This window comes from Labeo rohita, chromosome 2, assembly GCF_022985175.1.
Source record: "Labeo rohita strain BAU-BD-2019 chromosome 2, IGBB_LRoh.1.0, whole genome shotgun sequence".
Classification (NCBI taxonomy): Eukaryota; Metazoa; Chordata; class Actinopteri; order Cypriniformes; family Cyprinidae; genus Labeo; species Labeo rohita.
In genome coordinates, this window is record NC_066870.1 from 29,880,707 (window position 1) to 29,905,653 (window position 24,947).

Consider the following 24,947-nt stretch of genomic DNA (forward strand, 5'->3'; position numbering starts at 1 on the left):
AGCTCAGAGAAATGGCAGGCAACCCAAGAACTATACCTCAGACTCTACAGGCCTCAGTTAACATGTTAATTGATAAAGTTCATGACAATGGCATTAGAAAAATATGGGACGAAAATGTCATGTTTGGAAGGCTTGGCAGAAGAAAGCTTCATTGCAGCATTGCAGCACAGTTTAGGTCTGCAAAGTTGCATCTGAACAAAACACAAGTCTTCTGGAATAATGTCCTTTGAACAGACGAGACCGAAGTGGAGATGTTTGGCCATAATGCACAGCACCAAGTTTGGTGAAAACCTGAAAAGCATATCAGCACAAACATGCTGGAGGAGGGCTGATAATTTTGGTCTTGTTTTGTAGCCACAGGACCTGAGCACCTCACAGTCATTGAGTTATCCATGAACTCCTCTGTATATCAAAGTATTCTACAGTCAAATGCAAGAGCATCTGTCCGACATCTAAAGTTGGGCCAAAATTGGGTCATGCAACAGGACAATGATCCCAAGCACACCAGCAAATCTACAACAGAATGGATGAAAAGAAAAGAATAAAGGTGTTGCAACAGCCCAGTCCATGTCTAGAGCTCATCCTGGCTCAAATGCTGTGGTGAGAGCTGTGCATAAGCAAATGCCCACAAACCTCAATAAACTGGAGCAACGCTGAAAAGAAGAGTGGTTCAAATTCCTCCAGAACGATGTGAGAGACTGATAAAGTCACACAGAAAATGAATGCTTCAAGTTATTGCTGCTAAAAGTGGATCTACAGGCAACTGACTCATAGGGTGTCCTAACACTGTCACACATGGCCTTTCCATATTGGCTTTATTATTGTTAAATAAATAATGACACAGTGTGATATGACATGTGATGATATTTACCTGAGGATTTACTTTCTACATTTTAAGACCTGCCAAGGACCAGATAATTTTTTATTATCTCCCGATATAGAAAACCGTGAAATTCAATAGGGTGTCCTAACTTTTTCACATGACTGTACATCCAAGTTTGTTTTACATGTTTGCAGTATAGTCTTGTATCCGGAATCCACAAATAGGAAGAAAAAAGTTGAGAAGTCAATTAGCTTAAAGGGATAGTTCACTCAAAAATGAAAATTATGGCATTAATTACTCACCCTCATATCGTTCCAAACCCATAAGACCTTTGTTCATCTTCGGAACACAAATTAAGATATTTTTGATGAAATCCGGAGGCTCTCTGACCCTCCATAAAGAGCAACACAACTGAAAGGCACAGAAATGTGGCAAGGACGTTGGTAAAATAGTCCATGTGACATCAGTGGTTCAACCGTAACTTTTTGTGCACAAAGACAACAAAAATAACAACTTTATTAAACAACTCTTCTCCTTTCCCATCTGCCATGGCGTGCCTACTACATGCATAAAACGAAGTATTTTCCAGTGACCAGCAACACAGTTTATACTTTCAGTGCACAGTACTGTAATTATGTATATTAAGACAACAAGGTATATTCCCACTAATAAAAACCTAATAAATGTGAAAAAAAAAAATCTATAAATTAATGAATGCGCTTTACTAGGGATTTATGTGGAAGAGGTTTGTAATGTTTTAATGTCCTTTTTAAGTCCTTTCATCAGCACTCTATAATTAAGGATGGCAGGAAGGATGTTTGCTCATGTTATCTTTCATTCAGGAGATTGGCTTTCTCACTAAAACCTTTCTTTAGCTTTCCTCCCACCCCTTCAGTTTGCTATCAATGGCTCTTCTTCATCTCCTTCTGCTGCTGCTTCCGCTCGGTGTTGAACTTTTCTTCATTCTGCCTCATTTGGTCCTCCTGTCACACTTTCTGCCTGCAGCATTTGTTCACTCCAAACGTGTTTTGTTGTGGAAACAAACAATGGTTTTCTCAAATTTGACAATAAAGCTCAAGAAGCAGAGTTCCAGATGTCAAAATAAGACTTTATTGAACACAGCAACAAAGCCGAGATGACAGCCGCGGCATCTGAATCTTTGTCTGTCTGGGCATTATGTACATTAAGACAACAAAGCATATTCCTACTAATAAAAAACTAATAAATGTGAATGTGTTCTATAAATGAAAGAATGTGATTTACTGTTTGAATGGAAGGAGCAATGTTTTTTGAGTTTTTTTCTTTCATCAGCACTCTATGATTAAAGTCAGTTGAAAGGATGTCTGTCACAGCTCTGATAATAGGCATCACAAGTTCGTTTTGTACTTTTGATCTTCTTTTTTTTTCTATTCGTTATCTTTTCAGAAGATTGGCTTTTTCACTAAAACCTTTCTTTAGCGTCTCCTCCTGCTCCTTCAGTACGCTCTCAGTGGCACTATCTATATTCCGCTGCTACTCCAACTCAATGTTGAACTTTTCTTCAGTCTGCCTTTGGTTCTTAAGATAGAAAGAGAGGGAAAAAATATGCTAATACCAAACCTCAACAACTTGAACATCAGGATGCTGTTAAGTAAAAAAACTGAGTTTGGTTTCCATGTCATACGCATCTTTTTATTGCAATGGTTAATAAATGGTTGCACTAAACTTTAAAATAAGACCTAAGCTTGCATTTTACATTTGTTTAACAAATGCCAAAGTAAATAATGAATTTAATAAAGTTCACTTGTGTAACCTTAAATTTAAAATGTGTTTTAACTTTACTGATGGTAAGCTCTCTCTCACTCCACGTTACCTCTGTTGCGGCAAAATAAAATCCACTCTCACCAAAGTAAGAGACAAACTCAGTCAAATGTCTTTTATAATGTATTCTTGGCAAAGAAGGTCAGACAGTCATACAAAAACACAGGTTACTGCAGAGTGCAACCCAGAAGGGAGGGCTCACTCCAACTTATATCTCTTCCCTAGCCTTCAAGGTTACATCTCCTAACTGGTAACTTTCCACACATAGTAAGAGTCAGACAAATACATTCTGCTACCTCATACTCCCAAGAGTCAAATCTTCATATTTAGGGCCCTAACACCCTTCTCTTATGTAATTCTTATAGCAGGTTTAAATAAAGCAGACCCTTACACAATATTCCTTAAGCACATAGATGAGTAATATGAATTTTTCTTTCACACCTCTCACCGTCCACTGAATGGAATCGCAGGTCTAGCTTATTTACCACAGTGGGTTGTTTACAAATACCGCCCATACCGTTCCCATACCTTCTGACTTAAACAGTCCATTTCTGGGAAACCCTATACTTGAACCGAACCGAACCGAACCTGGTGTTTCACATTCAGTTTCACTTTCGTGTCAGCATCACTGATTCGCCAGTGAGAGAACACGCCTCATCTTTGTACCATTTATGGTGGAAAAGATACAGAAATATCACACAGGAGGAGCCTATGGGTTTGCAAGCCTTTTGCTCCAGTTATTTTGAGAGTTTAAGAACTCCTACAACAACCAATACAGACTTGCTAACGATGTTTTAAACGGACATTTTACGTCGTCTAACTATCGGTAAGGTAAGAAATTGTTTGATTAAGTAATCAAATAAACAAAAACTATAAATATAGCCTACTGTTCAATGTTAAATCACGTTAAGTGTCCGTTTATCATCCACTCCAACCCTGAAGTACTGACTAATTAGCATGTTTATCAATTTCATAATGATGACCTTTAGATTTGAGGTCAGATATAGTCTGTAATACCTATTTTAGAAACATCTGAAACTTGACACTAAGTTGTTGTTGCAACGTAAAATGTTATTTTTACACGCTTGTAAGAACGTCTCTGTGTTTTTTTTAAGTCATGGCGTGTGGTGGTCTCATGTCCGCTCCGGTTTGTCTCATTGAAAACGATGAAAATGGGAAGCTGCGTGTGAGAAAAGAGGCCAAAGACATTCTAAATAGGCTCAGTGAACCGGTGGTGGTGGTGTCTGTGGTGGGACTCTACCGTACGGGGAAGTCTTACCTTATGAACCGCCTGGCAGGACAACAGTCCGGTGAGAGAAAATACTTTTAAGTCTTACTTATGTACAGATGATGCAGACAGAACAATGAGTTAGTCTGTATCTGACTGCTCTAAATGTGCATTTTATGGAAAAATAACTATGTAATAAAAGAATAAAGCAATAAGGTAAATAGAGCAATATAATAATAAAACAATAAAATAAGAATAATCGGTAAATGATTTTGTGTGTGTGTGTGTGCAAAAGTGTTACTTGCTGTTCATACAGACTTAAATAATTTTATAACATTTAAATGTAACATGCATTTGTCATCTTGGATTTTTCTGCCATTGTGATCATCTCAGGCTTTGCTCTCGGCAGCACCATTGAATCAAAGACCAAAGGCATCTGGATGTGGTGTGTCCCTCACCTCTATAAAGAAGGACACACTCTGGTGCTGCTGGACACAGAGGGACTTGGTGATGTAAAGAAGGTAGGGGAGAAAGACATCAGCAGTGATGTTTTCATAGCAACAAAATATAGAGGGTTTGATCTTACATCACAATTTGGTCAATTACCCGGATACACAGCCACATTAGCGATACTCAGATGTAAACGAAAGCATTGATTGCACGGTTAATGTACTACTAATACATTTTTTTCTGCTAATTTATGCTGTCTAAACCACAGAAAAACATGTGGAAGCTGCAAAATCATATTGAGAAGGACTTAGTAAGCAGGTAAGGGCGCAATATTTTGACAAACTCAAGTAAATAGGTGATAAAGATATGTACGAGAAGTATTAATTACTATATTAGCTTAATATTTCACCTACCTGACCGGAAATGATAAAAACAAACACGAATGTTGTCAAGATTCTTGCACTGGTTCAGTTTGACCAACCACAAACGCCTTTTGTTCCTCAGACAGTTTTTGCACTCTTCTGCTTGATTTGTTATTGTTTGTTGATTGTTTTTCCTGACTCGACTGATTAGTACAGCCCAAAACATGACAATAATTGACCATTTTCAGCAGCAGTAGCCAGCAAAATGATACGCCTTTCATTCGGTTCATGGCATTGTTTACGTTCAGTGCCGCCAATATGGATGTTTGATGATGCGTTGTGAAAATACTCTATACATTCAGCAGAAGTAACTTTATTATTTTTATCCACTTACTGTAACTGAGTCTCTTAATATTACAGGGAGATGAGAAACATGACACATGGATCTTCTGTCTGGCAGTTCTTCTCAGCAGCACTCTAGTGTACAACAGTTTAGGAGTCATTGACAACACGGCACTGGAAAAGCTGCAGTATCCTTCTTACACAATAATGTGTTAAATATTTAAAACACTTTCTCATAACAGCAGTGTTATTCCTCCTGAACAGCGCTGAATGCAGCTATGTTACAGAGCTGACGGAGAACATTCGTGTGAAGGCAGAAGTGAGTCGAGATGAGGACAAGTCGGCAGATTTCATGCGTGTTTTTCCATCATTTGTCTGGGCTGTTCGTGACTTCACTCTGGAACTGAAAATTGGAAATAAACAAATAACATCAGACGAGTATCTGGGAAGTGCATTGACGCTCAAATCAGGTGAGGAAAAGAGCTGGCATTAAACATACACACTATCCAAACTATCTATTCATTGCCATCAGCAATGCCATATTTGAGCACAAAATAGTTGTAAATAGAATACACTGTAGCAGTATTGCTTTTTTAGAATATTATTTCTTTTTTTAGGCTGTTCACCTCAGACTGAGCAGTATAACCTGCCCCGGCGCTGTCTGCGGCATTTCTTTGCGGTGAGGAAGTGCTTTGTGTTCCCTCGACCTGCTAGTACAGAAAACATGAGGAGAATGGAGCAGCTGACCGAGAAGGAACTGGATTCAGAGTTCCTTGAGCAGGCAAACACCTTCTGCCATTACATTTTTGCCAGTGCAGATCCAAAAACAGTCAGCGGAGGCCGTATAATTACAGGAACAAGTGTGTACTTTCATAGAAATCCTTTAGAAAAGCAAACATTGTTGTGAATCTTCTTATCTCTTTTTGTGTTTCCTGACAGCTCTGGGTAATCTTGCTGAGGTTTGCGTGGAGGCGATACGCAGCGGCAGTGTTCCTTGTTTGGAGAACGCAGTCGTGTCTCTGGCTAAGATCCAGAACGTCCGTGCAATGGAGGAGGCCCTGCAATTTTACATGACTGAGATGTTCAGCATGGCTCAGCTTCCTGTGCTCCCAGACGAGCTGTCCAACATCCACAAAATTGCAGAGAAGAAAGCTGTTGAAGTTTTCATCACCATGTCCTTCAATGACAATGACCAGATCTACCAAAAAGAGCTCATGGTACCTGCTGACACACAAAAAGATCTCTTGTAAACAATATGTCTATGCAAACGTAGAGCACAAATATAAGTTCCTCGCCTCTTCTGTTCCTTTCATTTGTTTTAGGGAAAAATGTTTGATGAATATCAGCAGCTGTGCGAGCAGAATCAAGAAGAATCTGTCAAGCAGTGTGAAGCTGTTCGGCATGCGGTGTTCGATACACTGGAAAAAAGTGTTTTTGATGGATCATACCTGAGACCTGGAGGATACCGACAGTACAGAGACACACTCAGACAGCTGACCCATGACTATAGAGCAAGAACACACTCACTGATAATGGTACAGTTCACACATGCATGCTTTGCTCATGCTTTGTTTTGGACAGTAATACAGCACTGATAATACTTAATGTTGATAAAGATTAAAAATAACATACAGTCATGAAATGAAAACAGATTTAGAATAGTTCATTAGCTCATTCCATTTGTGTCAGATAAAGACTAAACATTAAGACTCAGATCTTAAAGGGATAGTTCACCCCAAAAAAATCTGTCATTAATTACTCACCAACATGCCGCTCCAAACCTGTTAGACCCGTAAGTCTTTGGAACACAAATTAAGACATCCGAGAGCTTGTAGCATGTATTAAATTATATATGACTTTTTTTTTACAGAGTGAAAAAGTGTTGAGCAAGTTTTTGAAAGAAAAGGAAGATATTGAAAATATGATTCTACAAGCTGACGAATCTCTCAGTAAAGCGGAACAGGAAAATGAGGGTACAATTCAATTCAGCTGCACACTTCTCTATTAATCAACCATCAGTCAAGACTCAACAATACACAAGACAGTACAGTGACTACAAAGAACGGGAATAGACAAACTCAGCAATTGATTTTCTGTAAGACTACATGAGAATAAGTTCATTATACTGTCTCTCTTTCTTTATGCAGTGCAGAGGTTGAAAAATGAGATTCAAGAGCAGCAACAAAGAAATCTAGAGGAACGGAATCGGTTACAGGAGCAGATGTTTGAAGACATGCAAAGATCCCATAAGGAGCATGTGAATCAGATCTTTCGTCAGATGGAAAGAGAGCAGGAGAGAATGAGAAGAGACAATGAACGAGTCCTGGAAGCCAAACTAAGAGTAAAAATAAGCTACTTTCTTTCAAAACATGTACTTTGATGTGTCACATAGACATTGTTAGCAATGCATTCACTTGTGGTTGTTTGTGTTGTGTTGTGTTGTGTTGTGTTGTGTTGTGTTGCAGGAGAAGGATGCTCTTCTACAGAAAGACTTACAGGAGCAAGCCTTCCAGATGCACAGGCAGATTGACCGCTTAAGATCAGAAATGCATAAGGAAGAGAAGTCAAAACCATCCATAGTCAGCCGGATTGCGGGCGGTTTTGGTGCCGCAGCAAAAAAGATCTTGCCGGACTTTGCCGTGAAATGGTTCAAATAAGAGTGGTTATTGCGCTCAGTGAGTATGCTTCTTTCATGCATGCAATTCACTCTAAAGGGCCGTTCACACTAAGAATGATAACTATATGTGGCCATGGACCACAAAACCAGTCATAAGGGTCAATTTTTTGAAACTAAGATTTATACATCATCTGAAAGCTGAATAAATAAGCGTTCCATTGATGTATGGTTTGTTATGATATTTGGCCAAGATACAACTATTTAAAAATGTGGAATCTGAGAGTGCCAAAAAAAAAAAAAAATATTGAGAAAAATCACCACTTGTCCAAATAAAGTTCTTAGCAATCCATATTACTAATCAAAAATTAAGTTTTGATATATTTACATTGGAAATTTACAAAATATCTTCATGGAACATGATCCTTACCTTATCCTAATGATTATTGGCATAAAAGAAAATTCAATAATTTTGACCCATACAATGTATTTTTGGCTACTGCAAATATTACAAATATACCCGTGCTACTTAGGACTGGCTTTGTGGTCTAGGGTCACATATTAGTGTCCACACCAATTATAAGCATGCATATACCATGATGTCATATACCACTTTATATGCTCAAGCTATTTAATTTTAGGTGGATTTTGATCAGCTGTCAATGTTTTTATCATTCATCAGCTGAAAAAAAAAATGTTCTGAGAGTGTCAGTCATGCAGTAGACGTATGGCCAGTGAAATTCTGAATGATTTTTAAAACTTTATCATTATAGTTATCTTTGGTGTGAACAGACCGTAAGCCTCCAAGCAATCAATTTTTTGGTGCTTTCACTATGTGTAATTTACTCTGGTGAATCCTTGTGTAAAAACACTTTTAAAAAAAAAAGCTGTCAAAATGCTAAAAAACTGTAAAGCCTTTTAAGAACAAAACACAAAAGAGTCCAGAAACATTAAATAACTGTCATTCCACTCTGTATTTTGTTAAAAAAATAACCACTTGTTATCATGGATCCATAATAAAGTTTACAGAAGACATTATGTGACGCAGTTAAAGCAGTTGATCTCGTAGAGATTCTTCTTTTATTTAAGAGATCTGAAGACTACAAAAATGTCCTGTGTATACTGCATTGCAATAACATGCACACACACTCTGAGCATGTGTGGTTATGTCTTAAAGTTCAGAGCCGGACATCAGCCGCCTGAGTGTATCTGATGACTCCGCTCGAATCCAGGGCTCTGTAGTGGCTGTATCAATGGAGCTGGGCCTGCCAGGAGACTGCAGGGTAAAATGCTCATCACCATGACATGCTTCATCGTCGTCATCAGAGCAGCCTCCTAAACACATAATTTAATTGAGTTGTGCATTTCCAGAATCATAAAACACATATACACAGAGACAAACACACATACACACCTGCTGTGGTGTTGTGATGGCCAAAGGCCTGTAGTCTCTTCATTCTGGGAGTGTTTGTGTCTCTGAGCTTCCTAATACTGAAGGACTGCTGTTGCACTGGCTTCCTCTCTGCAGACTAAACATACACATATACACTGTTTATTATATCATGCTTTATGATGACTATTTTCCACATTTTAGAATTACACTGAAGTCATCAATTATGCATATGAAAATCATGCAAATTTGAGAATGGGAATTATACAGTGAAAATCTAGTGAGAAAAAAACTATATGTGACCCTGGACCACAAAACCAGTCATAAGGGGCAATTTTGTGAAATAAATAAGCTTACCATTGATCCAAGGTTTGTTAGGATATGACAGTATTTGGCAGAGAAACAACTATTTGAAAATCTGAGGGTGTAAAAATTAATAAACTAAATATTGAGAAAAAGTTTCCAAATGCCCAAAACGTTCTTAGCAATGCATATTACTAATCAGAAATTAAGTTTTGATATATTTACGGTAGGAAACTTACAAAATATCTTCATGGAACATGATCTTTACTTAATATCCTAATGACTTTTGGCATAAAAGAAAAATCTTTTTGACCCATACAATGTATTTTTGGCTATTGCTACAAATATACCGGTGCTACTTAAGATTGGTTTTGTATTTATTTTGTATTTATTCAAAAAGAAAATTTTAATAACAACATAAAACACAACACCATTATGACGTAAAATGGTTGCATTTGGTGAGCTACTGGCACTACCTGTTGCTATTTTTACCGCAACACAACTTGGAAAGTAAAATACTGATACCATGCCACATTGAGTGCAACCATTTCGTGTCTTGATGACATCCCCATAGTCCAAAATATGTATACACCAATGTGGATTTTTTAAATAACGTAAATCTTTCATGGGATTTCAACAACACATTTTAGTAAGAGACATCTTTTATTATATATTTAGCCATACAAGTCTTCATACACAGGTTTCCCTTTAAATGCTGTTTTCAGCTCCATAATTTCCACCATAGTATATTTTCCAGAATATATAATGTGAGATTTGGTGAATGTCGTCTGAGAATTTATTTGTTTGTTTGTTTGTTTAAAAGTGTTGAAATATTGCGTATTATGTATTGTCCAAAATATCTAATAAGTGAACTGACACATGAAGAAAAAACTGACAATAAAATATGCAATCTTTTAGTATTATTTGCACTTGGGTCTTTAAGAGTTTGAAAAGAAGCACAAGAAATCTGCCACTGCTGTACAGACATATGTTTAGTTGTTTTCACTGTGAATTACCTGAAGGTTTGCTAGCCTGCGTCGTTCTCGTGCAGACAGTTTAGCAGATTTCCTCTCAACGTCTGGAGGAACTGGGAAAGCAACTCCATTCTGATCTATTGACAAATAATAAGACAACTGTAGAATAGCAGAAAGCAATCAGCAGTGTGTGTGCAAACAAAAAAAAAGAGTGATATTATGTACCACTATGAAAATCTTGTAAAATGTTGTTGATAAAGTGTGTTTGTATTTTTCTTTACAATAAATGTCACTTGGTTTGATGGGGGTCTTTTTGTATGATGTGTGCCTTAAATGTCCAAACTAATTTTGGGGGCTACTGCATATATATATATATATATATATATATATATATATATATATATATATATATAATACAGTATTTTTTAGGTTACACTCATGAACCAGTAAAAGAAATGTGTGATCCCACCGATAAATTCACTTTCTGACAGAAGCACAGATCCTCGTCCCCCCTCAACATCTCTGTTCCTCTGTGATAAAAAAAACAGAACTGTTATGTTAAACATCATTCAGTAAAGAAGAAGCTGATTCTAGTACTGCAAAAAACAACAGAACTAATAACCACAGGAAATAACAAGCATGCTTTACATTTAGAGTGTAAGGGGGAAACTTACAGACTGCCGTGTTCTAGGAAGTGGCATAAAGGCATCTGAGAAATATGAAAAAAAAAAAAACATATCAGTTCTACACTAAAGATGAATTTACATAATAAGACCAAATATTAAATTCATTTCAGTCACAATACTTATTTTTAGCTGACTACAAATAGTGGGATTTGATTTGTTACATTTTGAAGTAAATACAAACATTCTCAAACTAATATTTATTTCAGTAATTACAATCCTTAGAGCTCAGATTTATATTGATATTAGCTAGCCAGTTTTTACCTCTGTACATGACATCATCAGCTCCCTTTGAGCTGATTGGCTCAGTGCCACGGGCGGAGGGACCTCGAACAGGCATGCGCAAACGAGCCATGTCAAACACATCCGTCCTGTGCCTGCAAACACACATATAAAGTGCTATACTGTAAAAACAATCACAGTTAAAGGCATTATTAGGCATGCTGGAGTGCACATAACTACCTTAGTTATGATTATTCACAATATTGCTTTTATAAAACAGTGACTGCATAGTAATATTAAATTGTTGATTTATTAAGAAAATGTTTTCTAGAGGATATAACAATGTGTTGTATAAGTGCTGCACATACAGTAGTTGTTTCACTGGTATAATACTCACCAATCAATACATTTGTATACTTTAAGTATTTCAAATTGAAATGCAAACAAACTGAATGAAAACCTTACATTGGCCCATTTAAAAAAAGCCCAGACCGTATGCCTCTGACAGTACAACTGTAGTGACCTGCTGTATTCATGTACATGTTGACTAACATGTCACATGTGGCTAATTGTTAAATCATTCTTGTACTGTCGGACTTAAACATTACATTCAAACATTATCAAAACAACACACACTGTAGTGTACCTGTCCGTGAAAGGGGAGGGAAAATGCTCCCACTCTGTCTGCAAGAGCTGCTCCTCCAGACGCCGTTGTTCACTGCGCAGACGTCTTCTTAACGCACACAGCTCATTTACAACCTCACTTCTGTCCTCTGAAAAAACAAATACAGTAAATCCTCCAGATATATGCGAGGATGGAATTAGCTATAAAAATTAAATGTGACCCTGGACCACAAAACCAGGCATTACGGTCAATTTTTTTTACTGAAAGCTGAATAAATAAGCTTTTCATTGATATTTAGTTTGTTAGGATACAACAACATTTGGCCGAGAAACAACTATTTGAAAATCTGGAATCTAAGAAAACATTGAAAAATCAATTGTCAAATGAAGTTCTTAGCAATGCATATTGCTAATCAAAAACTTACAAAATATCTTCATGGAACATGATCTTAACTTAATATGCTAATGATTTTTTGCATAAAATAAAAATCAACATGACACATACAATGTATTCTTATGACTGTTTTTGTGGTCCAGGGTCACAAATATACTTAACTTAGTCTATGAACTAAGGTAAGTCAATATTTTATGGACATGCAATGTTAATAAAACCTGACATCACACAAATTTTGGGCCCTCTTATAATTATTAATGGCTCAATAATGGACTAAATCCTTTTTAATTCAAATCTAAAAATTACAAGTTATTTCTGTAAAGGTCAGGTTCAGAATTAGGGTATATTGAATATTAGATTAATGTATAAAAACCAAAAAAGCCAATAGGACATCATCATAATATGTGTACACATGTATGAGTGTTTACTCTCTGTTCTCTGGTTGTTTCTGTTTTCTGGAGATGGAGGAGCCCGAAATGCAGAGAAATCCTAAAAAACATACAGACACTAGTGAGTGAGAAGCGAACGTGTGTTTGCAGTTAGCTGAAGTAAGTACCACAGAGTTTGGTAATTAGGCTAAGGGTTTGATTACAAGGTCTTAAGAAGAGAATCATGGTTGCTAGATCTGCAGAACAAACCTAGCCGTGGGCCAATTAATTATAGGCGAAAACTAGCCCACGAAATATGCCACACCCATAACCTAAAATCTATATTTTATAGTCACTGTTATGTGTTATACACATTTTATATCACATGACGTGAATATGAGCATTTGCTATGTTTGTTCAAATGAAGTTTGTGTTTAAGGCAGTTTTTTTACCGTAGCATTTGAAGAGTTCCGGTGTTTCTTCTGTAGAGTAGGGATAGGAGGGGATGGTGCACGTTGAACCTAAAAAAACAAATTATGACAATACTGTCACACACACACTCACTACTTAAACTTAAAAATATACAGCTTTTGAGATGTGGCTCACTAAAGTAAATTTCACTTTCACACACCTGTTGCATTCGTATTTGTCTCTCTTGCTCTTCCTGCTTTCTGACAGCTGCTCTCTCTTTCTCTTCTTCTTCTTTTTTCTTTTTCTCTGCATCCCTCCGTCTCTCTTCCACAAGACGAGCAAGTTCATCATTCTTCAGTTTTTGCTGCAAAAAGATCAGCAGTGCTTGTCACTGAGATTGTCTGAGGTTATTAGAAGTGCTCAAATAATTCACCGGAAAAGTAAACATGACAACGTAATTTTCTTAAGCACTTAAATTCCCTTCATTTGGATGGAAAATGTGATTTAAAGTCAACAATTATCACAGGTATTTTAAACAATTCTGGTTAAATCAATCAATCAATTAGACTTTGAGGAAGAAGGGTCTTATCTAGTGAAACGATCGGTTATTTTCATTTAAAAAATACAATTAAAATACTTTTTTATTCTCAAACGCTCGTCTTGCCTTTCTCACGCTGAACTCTGTGTATTCTGGCTCAAGACAGTTAGGGTATGTCAAAAAACTCCAATCGTATTTTCTCCCTCAACTTCAAAAATCATTTCAAAATTATCCTACATCGCTGCAGAAGTACTGACACAGTCTTTGCAAAGTGAACATGCAAAGAAGATCAAACACCCTTAACAAAAAAGGTAAAACAGCGATATAGAATGATTTTGAAGTTGAGGGAGAAAATGAGGTAGGAGTTTTTCAACATACCCTAACTGTCATGAACCGCCAAAAACAGTCCAGGCAGAGTAAGACAAGACGAGCATTTGACATTAAAACGTATATATAAATTGTATTATTTTTATGAAAATAACCGAGCGGTATGCTAGATAAGACTGGCTGGGATCGTTTACAACCACATTTGGGATCGTTTAAAGCCACATTTAAACTGCTTTTTGGAAGCTGAAAATCTGGGCACCATATCAGTCCATTATATGGAGAAAAATGCTGAAATGTTTTCCTCAAAAAACATAATTTCTTTACAACTAAAGAAAGAAAGACATGAACATCTTGGATGACAAGGGGGTGAGTACATTATATGTGAATCTTTGTTTTGGAAGTGGACTTCTCCAATAATAATTACATCAGGCCTATATGGACTAAATAAAAATATATAATTTAAAATTCTATGTTGCATTTTATTAAATTCAGTACTAGGATTTTTATCTAAATATATTAAAAATAAATCACTAAAAGCTAAAATCAATAATTTTAAGTCTACAGGCAATGTAAGCATCACAACAGTATAATACACAGAAAGATACAGAAAAGGAAAATCAAATATATTCAGTTTTGCTAAATATTACATTTGTGTTATTAAATTTTTAGGATTAACTTTATAAATGAGTGTTATAAAAGTTAATCTATATGTAAAAGTTGGGGAAATGAGAAGGCTCAATTAAACATCCAATATCAACTCTTACATTGTGCATCTCTAAAAATAGAACAGGTAGGAGTGCATGTTTGCCTGACCTCCATCTCTCTGCGTTTTCTGCTCTCCTGCTCCTCTTCATACTCTCTCCTGATTTTCTCTCTCTGTTCAGCCAGTCGTCTGTCCTCCCTCTCCTCCTCTGCCCTCATCCGCTCTCTCTCCTCCGCCTGCTTCCTTTGCTTCTCTTCTATCTAATGTCACACACACACACAAAAACAACAACATGAAAAGATCATTATGGATATATACAGGTACAGTGGGATTCAAATGTTTTAAAACTGAACCACACTGACAATCTGTGATACAATATCTATACTTTATAAATAAATGTATAAGTGTATATACACAACCATTCAAACGTCAGGTGTTGTTAAAATATTTTTTTAAACTTTAACAGTAGTGCATGTGTGCACCTGATGTTTCAGGTAAGCTTTGTATTGGTCTTGCTCCAGTAGTTGCTGGGGTGACAGCATCTGATTAAACACATTTCCTCTTGCGAACTGTGGAGTGTGTGTCTCAACAAAACCTTCAAATACACACATATTCAACATGAGAATGTAAACATTCACTAAATACACATTATGCGTGTTTGTATGTGAAATAAAACATATGTTAACATGTTACCTGGCCTCTCCGGCTTTTGTGGTGGTGGTGCAGCAGCTGCTGCATTCAAAAGATGCATCTGCTTCAGATCAGCTACACACACACAAACACATAATTTCTACAGTCACATGTTTCATAACTAACAGGAGATTAAATCATACTAAATAAGTCATACTGATTAGATTTCCAGTGCTGTCTCTGAGTGGTGCACCAGCTCCGCCTCTTCCCCAAGGTTCATATGCTCTCATATCGGCTTCAAGTTCAGCCTCCAGCCTTCGTTTCTCCTCCCTGTCCACCCTCCTCTGTGCGGCCCGCTCTTCTATCTACTCACAAGGCACACAAACAAATAACCTAATAAGCTGGAAGTCTTCTTTTCATGTAGAAAGTTAGGATAAACATATAAATGCAAACAAATTTGAAGACATACCCAGTTTTTACTATGTTAAAAATTTCTGTTTAATATGCAATTAGGACACACCCCTCTGTGAATATATAATAGCTCACCTGCTTTCTGAGCTCCTCTTTATAGTTGAGTCTGTCCGTCTTTGCGTGATGTGCAGGAAACCCTAAAAGACCTGAACCCATAACTTCATTCTCACCCACAATCCTCCTGAAACACACCCCAAAAATAAGATGTGTATTAACTGTGTACATACACGCATACAGGTCTGAGTTAGTGGTAAATATTTTCCAATAAAGGCTATAAGTTCAAAACTAGTCTTACTGTCTGTGAGTGCTTCTGCTGTGTGGACTGAGTGTGTGTGGCTCTCCTGATGATGTTGAAAAAGAAACTCCCGTTATTTGGCAATCTGTGGAAACACACAAGTCATGTTGTAGCACCAGTAGTAGGAATCATATGCTTTTAATTAAGTAGATTCAACTGATTTTGAATGAGCATCCAGAGCACAAAAGTGAACAAATATGATTTATAAATACTGATGCACCCACTCTCAGCACCTAATATTTTACTGCACAAAACCATGTTTATCCTCATTGTAAGTTGACTCATTAAACGTAATCTGCTGTGTCTTAAGTGTGTCTTACAGGCTCTACTGGGGCTCAGCAAACTCTCAGCATCATTATTCGGAGTCTTATAGGCATCTGCTAGGAATGGGAGGTGAGTAGGGACAAATGGCATCCTGTAGAAAAACAAAACATTTTTGTGAGCTTAAAAAGCAGCATATGAAAATATGTGTGTTTGTGCACGTATGCATATACCTGCATGGAGACAGAGGGTCTGTCCGGTATTGCAGAAGACTCTCTTGAGGCTCTGCAGTGTCCACACGGATTATGTCATCCCTTGGTTGCTTTCTGTACGCAGATGCCTCACTTGCAAAGAGCTGCTTTAAAGAAAAAGGTCGGAAAATCAGCACAAGAAATACAAACATATATATGCACACACAAACACACACCTAGTTACCTTTTTCTCAGCATCTGTTGAAACTCTCAGGTCCTGTTCCTTTTCCCTAAAAACAATTACATTAGAGGAATAGCGTTTGAGAGGAGCATAAACATTCGTTTATGCCTAACATCTCTTCTGTGTTCCGCAAAAGAAAGAATATCAGGATTGGAATGTCATGATGGTGAGTAAATGAATTTTTAGATATTTTAATGGGTGAATCATCCACTGACAATGTTTTAAATGATTATGAGGTAATGACATAAACCATATACACCAGTCAGACTGTTATGCAACACACACCTCCTTCTATGACTCTGTTTCTCTGCAATTTGTTCCTGAAGATCACGTCTATAACGCTCCTTTTTCCTCTGCTTTGTGGCCTCCAAATCCACTGCACCTGTCAATCAAAATCAGCCATGTCAGAAGCCTGAGCCTTAATGTTCGTTATAGGGATGAATATCTTGTCATAATTTACCCACGGTCATTTTGTTCCCAAACTGTATGACTTACTTTCTTTCATGCAGCACAAAAAAAATATTTAGATAACATTGGAAATCAAACTGTTTTAATTTCAGTTAGTGTAAAAGATGTTAAATCCTGCTGCCAACAGGTGGCACTATGATTATAACTGAATATTGGACTTTAGATGTCTTCAGGCCAGGGCTCTTATCAAACGGGTTAGAGGAGTTTAAATACAAAGCCTGAAATGGCAAAAACGGCACAAAACTTGCAGAGAAAATTCAAAATAACGGACTTCCTGTTGGGTTTCAGGGAACTTTTTTGCAGATATTGGTGTTACATTTGTCCACAGAATCTCATACAATTTCGAGGGGCACTTTGTTGAAATTTTAAATGTGGTGCTGTCGAGCCATTTTGCCACACCCACTTCTTTAACTCATATCATATGTAAATTTTCACTACTTTCAGCGTGTGTGCAAAGTTTAATGAATTTTTGATCATGTTTAGGCCCTCAAAGATGCAATTCATTTTGGAGAAGAACAAGAAGAATCTGAGCAATTCCAATAGGGTCCTAAAAAAAAAACCTCTAGCCAATCTTTCTTCCACAGAAGAAAAAAGTCATACAGTTTGAAACAGATTGGGAGGGTAAGTGATGACAGAATTTTCAGGTTTTTGGTAAAACATCACTTTAAAATCAAGTCTGAATCATTCTGCATTGAATGAAGCTACGAAACATCCCTTCTCACGTTATTAAGTCTAATCAAAGTAGTAGGAAATCATAAGAAATCATATAATATAATACTGAACTCTTACCTATTAGAAGTCCAGTGGTGCAAACTGTGTCCTGGCTGGCCACAGATACAGACCGTTCATTGGCTTGGGTCGCAACGGATGTCGACATTCTACGACAGAGACATGAACAACAGTGAAGAATGTTGGTAAAAACCATTTTACCATTCAAAAAAAGCTGCCAGTTTGCCAATACTGTATTGTCAGTGTGTGTGCATTTTTCTTTTACCTGTTTCTGTGCTGTAGTTTGCTCGTGTGATGTCCTGTCGCTGTGCACAATTCCCCCCTTCTTATGAGAAAAAGAGACACATAGTTAAATATAATAGTGTTAATGCATACAACCTAAATATATATAATATAAATTATGTAAAACACATATGTGACCCTGGACCACAAAACCAGTCATAAGGGTACATTTTCTGAAATTGAGATTTATACATCATCTCAAAGCTGTATAAATAAGCTTTCCATTGTTGTATGGTTTGTTGTATTTGGCTGAGATACAACTATCTGAATATCTGGAATCTGAGGGTGCAAAAAAAACAATATACTGAGAAAATTGCCTTTAAATTTGTCCAAATGAAGTTCTTAGCAATGCATACTACCAAACAAAAATTAAGTTTTGATATATTTACGGTAGGAAATGTACAAAATATCTTCATGGAACATGATCTTTACTTAATATCCTAATGATTTTTGGCATTAAAAAAAAATCGGTCATTTTGACCCATACAATGAATTTTTGGCTATTCCTATTTCTATATTTAGTTATTCCTGTGCTACTTATGACTGGTTTTGTGGTCCAAGGTCACATATTGTAATATATATAAAGTAATATAATAAATGTTTAAACCAATGTTCAGTGAATCACTGAATATCATACATAATTTTAAGATAATAAATAATATTAATACAAAAATCATAATTTCAGAATCAGCCCATGGAGAATAAAATGGGTTTATGAGTCACCAGTTCTAAACAGTTCTGTCCTCACCTATTTGCTGTCCTGGTGTCTCTCCCTCTCTGATGTCGCCTTCCTTGCAAAAGCATGAGTTCTTCATCGCTGCCGTCTTCCTCAGAGCTACACACACCCCATCCCAGCCCACACACCTCTGTAAGGGTCGCCACATCCCTCACACGGACCGTCTGAAAAAGTAAGCAGGGGAGATTTGCCCTTACAAAACAGTACTTTTGCAGAACCATAGTACAGTAATAATATCAGACAGTAACTTTATGGTAATGTATGATACTCTGGTAGATGATAAGGCTTTTTTAATGGACAAGCAATTTTGGGGGAACTGAGTAGTGTTAAAACGCAGAATTACAACTGTACCATATACAAAAACATGGTTAATACCATGGTACTTTTCAGTTGGTGTGACAAACTTGGCATTAAATAAAATCAAATTACATTTTGCTTTACTTTATATCATAATATTCAGCTGTCCATCATGACACCAGACATAATGAAAGCAACAGATACAGAAGTGATATCTCAACCTCACAAAACCTGTTCAGTACAGGAGGAAAACCTGAAACAATACTGTACCCTGGGTATCCGTCTTCTCTCTGGAACTGTGTGAATGTCACCAGCATCCCAGTGATCTTTCTGCAAGAGACACAAAGATAGTGAGAAATAAAGGTTTCTATTGTGTTTGAAATGTTTGGCACACTTGCCATTGTGTCTCACCTCTGCCGTGTATTTCCTGTAATCATTCCTGAGCTCTTCTTGCAGTTTGTGTTTCTTTCTCTCGTAATCCTCTCCGAGTGGCAGACTCACTCCATCTACATAATGAAATGACACATGAACCTTTAAAACCAGGTATGCTTTTAACAGAAATTAATTTACAACCATATTAAATTGCAAAAAGATCTGTACCTTGCTGACTTGCGCGTGGAGGGATGTTTTCTTTCTGGAGGGCGTGGCCTGTCCGCCTCTGATACATCAATAAATAATAATTTTACAATGAAGACTAGTCACACATGTTCTCTTTATCCTCATTATAAGCTCTTTTTCTCACTCTCATCTCCATGTAAGGGGGCTCCTGTTCCAGACATGCCTTCTCCTCTGCTATCTTCGTTTTCTGATCTTCCAGAAACTTCTCCAACACCTCATCCATCTGGAACACATACAAATATTAATGCAAAGCACATCAACATAATCTGCAGCTCTACAGTGCCACCTGTCGATACATACAGCTAATTTTACATAAACAAGATTACTAATACTTTACAGTGAGGTCTCATGAATGAATGGAACAGAGCAGAGAGAAACGAGATGTAAATAGCATGCCTAAGCGATATAACGGGTATAAGACAGTGGATCCATGGACAACTCCAGGGGAGAATATAGGATGGTCCTTAGCGGGATTCTTTACTGGAGTAGGGACAACAGTAGCCTTAAATAAAATCAATGGGTTAGTATGGCAGGTTTTGTCATTGGAGAATGATACCGCTCATGCATTAGGGCTAATCACTGACGAGCTAAAGAAAATGAGAGAAGCAGTTATCCAAAATAGATTGGTCCTTGATCTGTTGACCTCTGAGAAAGGGGGAGTTTGTAAAATGTTGGGGGTATCTTGTTGTTTCTATATTCCAGACAATTCAGATAACATCACAGACATCCTAACTCACATGAGGGAATCCATCTCAGAGCCAAGAAAAGATGACTCCTGGTTTAGCTGGCTGGACAGCCTCTGGGGTGGATGGGGAACCTGGATTTTCACCACTGTAATACCGATTATTGTTTTGTTGTTCATTGTGTTGTTGATCGCTCCATGTATAATTCAGTGTATCAACAATTCTATTATGCGTACTATTACTTCGCTTACAACGAGAGGGACTTATCAAGTTATGCTCAGTGCGCGACGAGAAGGAGCTCGTCCACCAGCTCCAGATCCAAGGCCTAATATTGAACAAGATGAAGATGATTACAATACGTATGCTCGTGTGTATCAGTTAGAGCCTGAAGAGTATAATCGGAATGCGGAAAGTGCAGTTTAAATGAAGTATAACTGAGTCTGATTTTTGTTTGATTACTGATATAATCATAGAAATGATTACAGCATTTTATATCATTATAATCAGAAAGATATTCCAGATGATTACATGTATTCAATTGCAAATGATATTAGTCATATTCATGTGTATCTTGATTTAACAGTAATACGAATGTGATTGTTTTGTTCCATGATGATGTGACATTAATACCATTACTAATGTGAATACTAATACGATTGTTTTATACGAGGCACAGGAGTGTTAAGTAAGACATTCTGTCTTAAAGTGGCCATTGTGAGATTGTAACAATCCTGACCTCCTGTGCCCTTCTCATACTAACCTGAAAAGTAGACATGACATAAGTCTAGCCTAGAGACTCATAGGACATGATGTACTGTTGTTTCCTAAAGGGCGTGATGTTTGATTTCACTTCTTCATATTTACCATATAAAATGTTGGTGTCTTCCTTTAATAAATGCCTTTGAGTGAATTACACCTTTTTGTGTGTGGTTATCTCAATGGTCCAGGATCCTGACTCTGTGCTCCATCGCTCAACTAAAATCGAATCTCGGCAGTTAATCAAGTTAGATATTAAATTCTAACAGCATGTAATAACGTTAACGAACAACAAGCAATTATTTGTTTGATTGCAATTTGTTACAGTATTTATTAATGTTTGTTAAAATGAGTTAATAAAAATGTATTGTCAGTTTATGCTAGCCCAGGTCAATTAAATAATATAACTTCAGCTTTTAGTATTACTTTAGAATTATTTTTGTAGATCATGTTAACTAACGTAGTTAACTAATGTTGACAAATGGAAATAGTAGAGTGTACCACAATCCAGGCAAAAGTTTTTGAACAGTAAGATTTTTAAAGAAGTCTCATTTGCTCGCCAAGCCTGCACAATATAGATCCAAAATACAGCAAAAGCAGTAGATTTTAAATAATTTTTACTATTTTTGTTCTATTTGAATATATTTGAAAATGTAATTTATTCCTCTGATCAAAGCTAAATTTTCAGCATCATTAATCCAGTCTTCAGTGTCACGTGATCCTTTAGAAATCATTCCAATATGCTGATTTGCTGTTCAAGAAACAGTTTTTATTATATATTTTTAGCAATATTTAAAAGTAAAAAAAAAAAAAAAAAATCAGGATTCTTTGATGAATAAAAAGATCCAAAGATCGGTATTTATCTGAAATAAAAAGCTTTTGTAACATAATACACAATACTATTCAAAAGCTTGGAGTCAGTATGATTTTTTTTTTTTTATTCAAATTATAGAAATTAATACTTTTATTTATCAAGGATGCTTTAAATTGATCAAAAGTGATGATAAAGATATTTATACTGTTACAAAAGATTTTTATTTCAGATATGGTGTTTTTGATATGATTGATATGGTTCTAAACTTTCTATTCATAACAGAAACCTGGAAAAATCTTCTCAAATGTTTTCAACATAATAATAATAATAATGATAAATGTTTTTTTAGCTGCAAATCAGAATATTAGAATGATTTCTGAAGGATTGTGACTGCAGAAATTATGCTAAAAATGCAGCTTTGAAATCACAGAAATAGGCCTAAAATACATAAAAAAAAAATATATTAAAATAGAAAACAAATTATTAAAAAAAAAAATATATATATATATATATATATATATATATATATATATATATATATATATTTTTTTTTACTGTTTTTGCTGTACTTTGGATCAAATAAATGTAAGCTTGGTAAGCAGAAGAGACTTCTTAAAAAAAAAAAATGAAATATCTTACTGTTCAAAAACTTTTGACTGGTAGTGTGTAAGCAACTATGGCAATAAAAGCTTTTATTTAGAGATGCAAAGAAAGTTGTTATTAACAACGAAATTAGTAGAAAATAAAAATACAACACATAAGCAAGTAAGCATATGCATAAATTATAACCTTTTCCATCTTAGTGGAATGGCATGCAGACATTTTTAGTGAGGTGTCCAAATACTTATGATCGATGAACCACTTTTACAAGTACCATGGTAACCGTTTATGCTTAACGTTACACATCAAGACAAAAAGTGGACGTTACACACCTCTCCGAATTCCTTCTCTTCCTAAAACTCAGTTTAATCTTCTGTCGCCACGACTCAGAATCTGAATACATCTGATCTTCCACTCCACAAAAGAACCGTTTGGTCAGATCACATCGATATAAGCCACGTTAATACATTTTCGTTTATTTACTAAATCTAAGGTGTTATCTGATACAAACTCTATTCCGAACTAATAATCTCAACAGAAAATGTACTGTCCTGGTTTCATTGGGTAAAGTTAGAAAATGTGTCATCTGATATCTCGATCTATTCATATAGTGGAAATAATCAATGTTTCAAGTAAAATGTATATTTTTCTAAAATGTTAATCAGTTCATAATCTGACTTCACTGATCTCCGGTCACACTAAATATAAACAGAGCACCGCTATTATTCCTCTCTTCCTGTCTTTCACTTCCTCTCTTCCGTTATTTCTCTTTCCTCCAGACACTGCTGATTTATATAACGGTAGGATCGGCAGATACGGAAAAACTGCTCGGTCGTGACGTTTTCTAGGCTAACCCGGAAAGGGCCAAATGGGTTTAAAATAAAATAAATAAGAAAGCCGCGTTTAAGGTCTTTGTGTAATATAATGGCCCTCATTTATTCATCGATTGATTGATTTACTCTGGTTGACTTTTGGTATTGCCTTTTCAAGTGTTATTACTGTTGATATTTTGTATTTTGTACAGTTCTGTATGTTTTTGTTTTCAGGAATAAAAAAATTCCAAAATATTATTTTTGTGTATAATTTATTTTCAAATGTACTCTCTATTATCTGTGTGGATTTTTTTTTTTTTTTTATGAACTCGTTATTCATATTCTCAGTAGTTATATTTGGTAGTTATAGTGAATATTTCCTCTACATTACAGTTTATTTATTATGGGGTTCTGTAATGGATATTTAAACTTTTTTTTTTTTACACAAAAACTAGCTAACTCACTACCCAGCAAACACAAAACGTTTTTACAACTTTTCACAACGTTGTATTTTGGTTGCAATTAGGTAATGTTGTAGTACAACGTTTTAAAAACGTTTTAAATATATATATATATATATATATATATGTAACCAAAATAAAACGTTTTAGAAACGTTGTAAAAATACCAACCTGGAACGTTTTCTTTAAGTAGTCAAAAAAACGTAAATATTACGTTCGTCTACTAAGAAAATGAAACCAGACCAAACTACAACTTTCGGGGGACGTTTTATTCAGGTGTTAAAATAACGTAATATGCACGTTGGAATAAAACGTTTTAAAAACGTCATAAAAGTAACCAAAATACAACCTTGCAAAAACTTTGTGAAAAAACGTATTTATAACGTTTAAAAAAACCCGACATTTGTCGTATTAAATACGTCGGGAAAAAACGTTATTGCAACCTTTTCACAACGTGAAAAAAACGTTTTTACAATGTTGTTGTGTTTGCTGGGTACTTAGTCTAATAAAACTAATTTTTCAGCTAGCATTTTATGTACTATTTAGCATACTCTACGAACACTTTTTGCATAATTCAACAAAATTAATGATTTATTGGAAATTACTTAAAATAAGGATAACAATTAACAATTAAGGATAACAAGTTATGAACATTTCCTCCACATAGCAAATTACGTATTATGTTTAATAGCATTTTGCAATGGGAATTGCATAAAAAATAACTTTATTGTAAAGCTAATTTCATAACTAGCTTTACTATTTTATTTACTTTTTATATTATATAGTATATTTTATATTTTTTAAAGATGCACAATTAAAGGATTACATTCACAATAGCCTATGAACGTTTTTGTTTTGTTTTCTTCACAAAACACATGTCCATTATCAAGTCTCTTTTGTTAAAAAATAATAATAATATTATCTCAACTAGAAAATAATTTAATTCATATATATTAGATCATATTTTAATAAACAATATTATGTTCTACCGCTTATATATCTTAACATTACATTTTATTTCTTTTAGCCTGTGAACTTTAAACATT

The 24,947-nt window shown here is 35.7% G+C and overlaps 2 protein-coding genes across 7 annotated transcripts in view; one reads left to right on the forward strand and one right to left on the reverse strand.

The window, feature by feature from the left end:
- The window catches only part of gbp2 (guanylate binding protein 2), a 44,211-nt gene extending 35,273 nt beyond the window's left edge, over positions 1-8,938 (forward strand). The window contains exons 1-12 of one of the 4 annotated variants that reach the window (XM_051124316.1): positions 3,318-3,454; positions 3,739-3,933; positions 4,245-4,372; positions 5,084-5,193; positions 5,282-5,475; positions 5,623-5,865; positions 5,945-6,222; positions 6,328-6,540; positions 6,876-6,978; positions 7,153-7,346; positions 7,471-7,680; positions 8,797-8,938. In XM_051124316.1, the coding sequence (XP_050980273.1) occupies positions 3,741-3,933; positions 4,245-4,372; positions 5,084-5,193; positions 5,282-5,475; positions 5,623-5,865; positions 5,945-6,222; positions 6,328-6,540; positions 6,876-6,978; positions 7,153-7,346; positions 7,471-7,662 (1,848 nt within the window). In that variant the 5' untranslated portion in view covers positions 3,318-3,454; positions 3,739-3,740 and the 3' untranslated portion in view covers positions 7,663-7,680; positions 8,797-8,938. Of the gene's footprint in view, positions 1-3,317; positions 3,455-3,738; positions 3,934-4,244; positions 4,373-5,083; positions 5,194-5,281; positions 5,476-5,622; positions 5,866-5,944; positions 6,223-6,327; positions 6,541-6,875; positions 6,979-7,152; positions 7,347-7,470; positions 7,681-8,796 lie in introns of those variants that run through there. The other 3 variants (XM_051124309.1, XM_051124282.1, XM_051124325.1) reach the window with 3 other exon arrangements.
- Positions 8,575-23,369, reverse strand: cspp1b (centrosome and spindle pole associated protein 1b). Of its 3 annotated transcripts, none has more exons than XM_051124257.1 (28): positions 22,961-23,369; positions 19,900-19,998; positions 19,758-19,815; positions 19,569-19,663; positions 19,428-19,487; positions 18,873-19,024; positions 18,108-18,164; positions 17,903-17,991; positions 16,931-17,027; positions 16,649-16,694; positions 16,447-16,571; positions 16,273-16,367; positions 15,953-16,037; positions 15,733-15,838; positions 15,404-15,551; positions 15,250-15,321; positions 15,039-15,151; positions 14,667-14,816; positions 13,209-13,352; positions 13,030-13,098; positions 12,638-12,698; positions 11,838-11,964; positions 11,234-11,346; positions 10,961-10,995; positions 10,756-10,816; positions 10,329-10,423; positions 9,034-9,148; positions 8,575-8,954 (listed from the first exon to the last, which is right to left on the reverse strand). In XM_051124257.1, the coding sequence occupies exons 2-28, from the start codon at positions 19,996-19,998 to the stop codon at positions 8,791-8,793; spliced, it is 2,631 nt and encodes an 876-aa protein (XP_050980214.1). In that variant the 5' UTR covers positions 22,961-23,369; the 3' UTR covers positions 8,575-8,790. The 3 variants fall into 3 exon arrangements, with proteins under 3 accessions (XP_050980214.1, XP_050980204.1, XP_050980194.1); XM_051124247.1 differs by having other exon boundaries at positions 16,447-16,568; positions 18,108-18,167; XM_051124237.1 differs by having other exon boundaries at positions 18,108-18,167.
- Between the last annotated feature and the right edge of the window lie 1,578 nt (positions 23,370-24,947).

Coding starts and splice junctions, on each gene's coding strand:
- cspp1b (XM_051124237.1), bottom strand. CDS start 19,998: ATGGATGAGGTGTTGGAGAAGTTTCTGGAAGATCAGAAAACGAAGATA. Junction 18,168..18,872: donor GACACCAGGACAGCAAATAG/GTGAGGACAGAA, acceptor TTTTCTCATAAG/AAGGGGGGAATTGTGCACAG. Junction 10,424..10,755: donor GTCAGAAAGTGAATTTATCG/GTGGGATCACAC, acceptor ATTTGTCAATAG/ATCAGAATGGAGTTGCTTTC.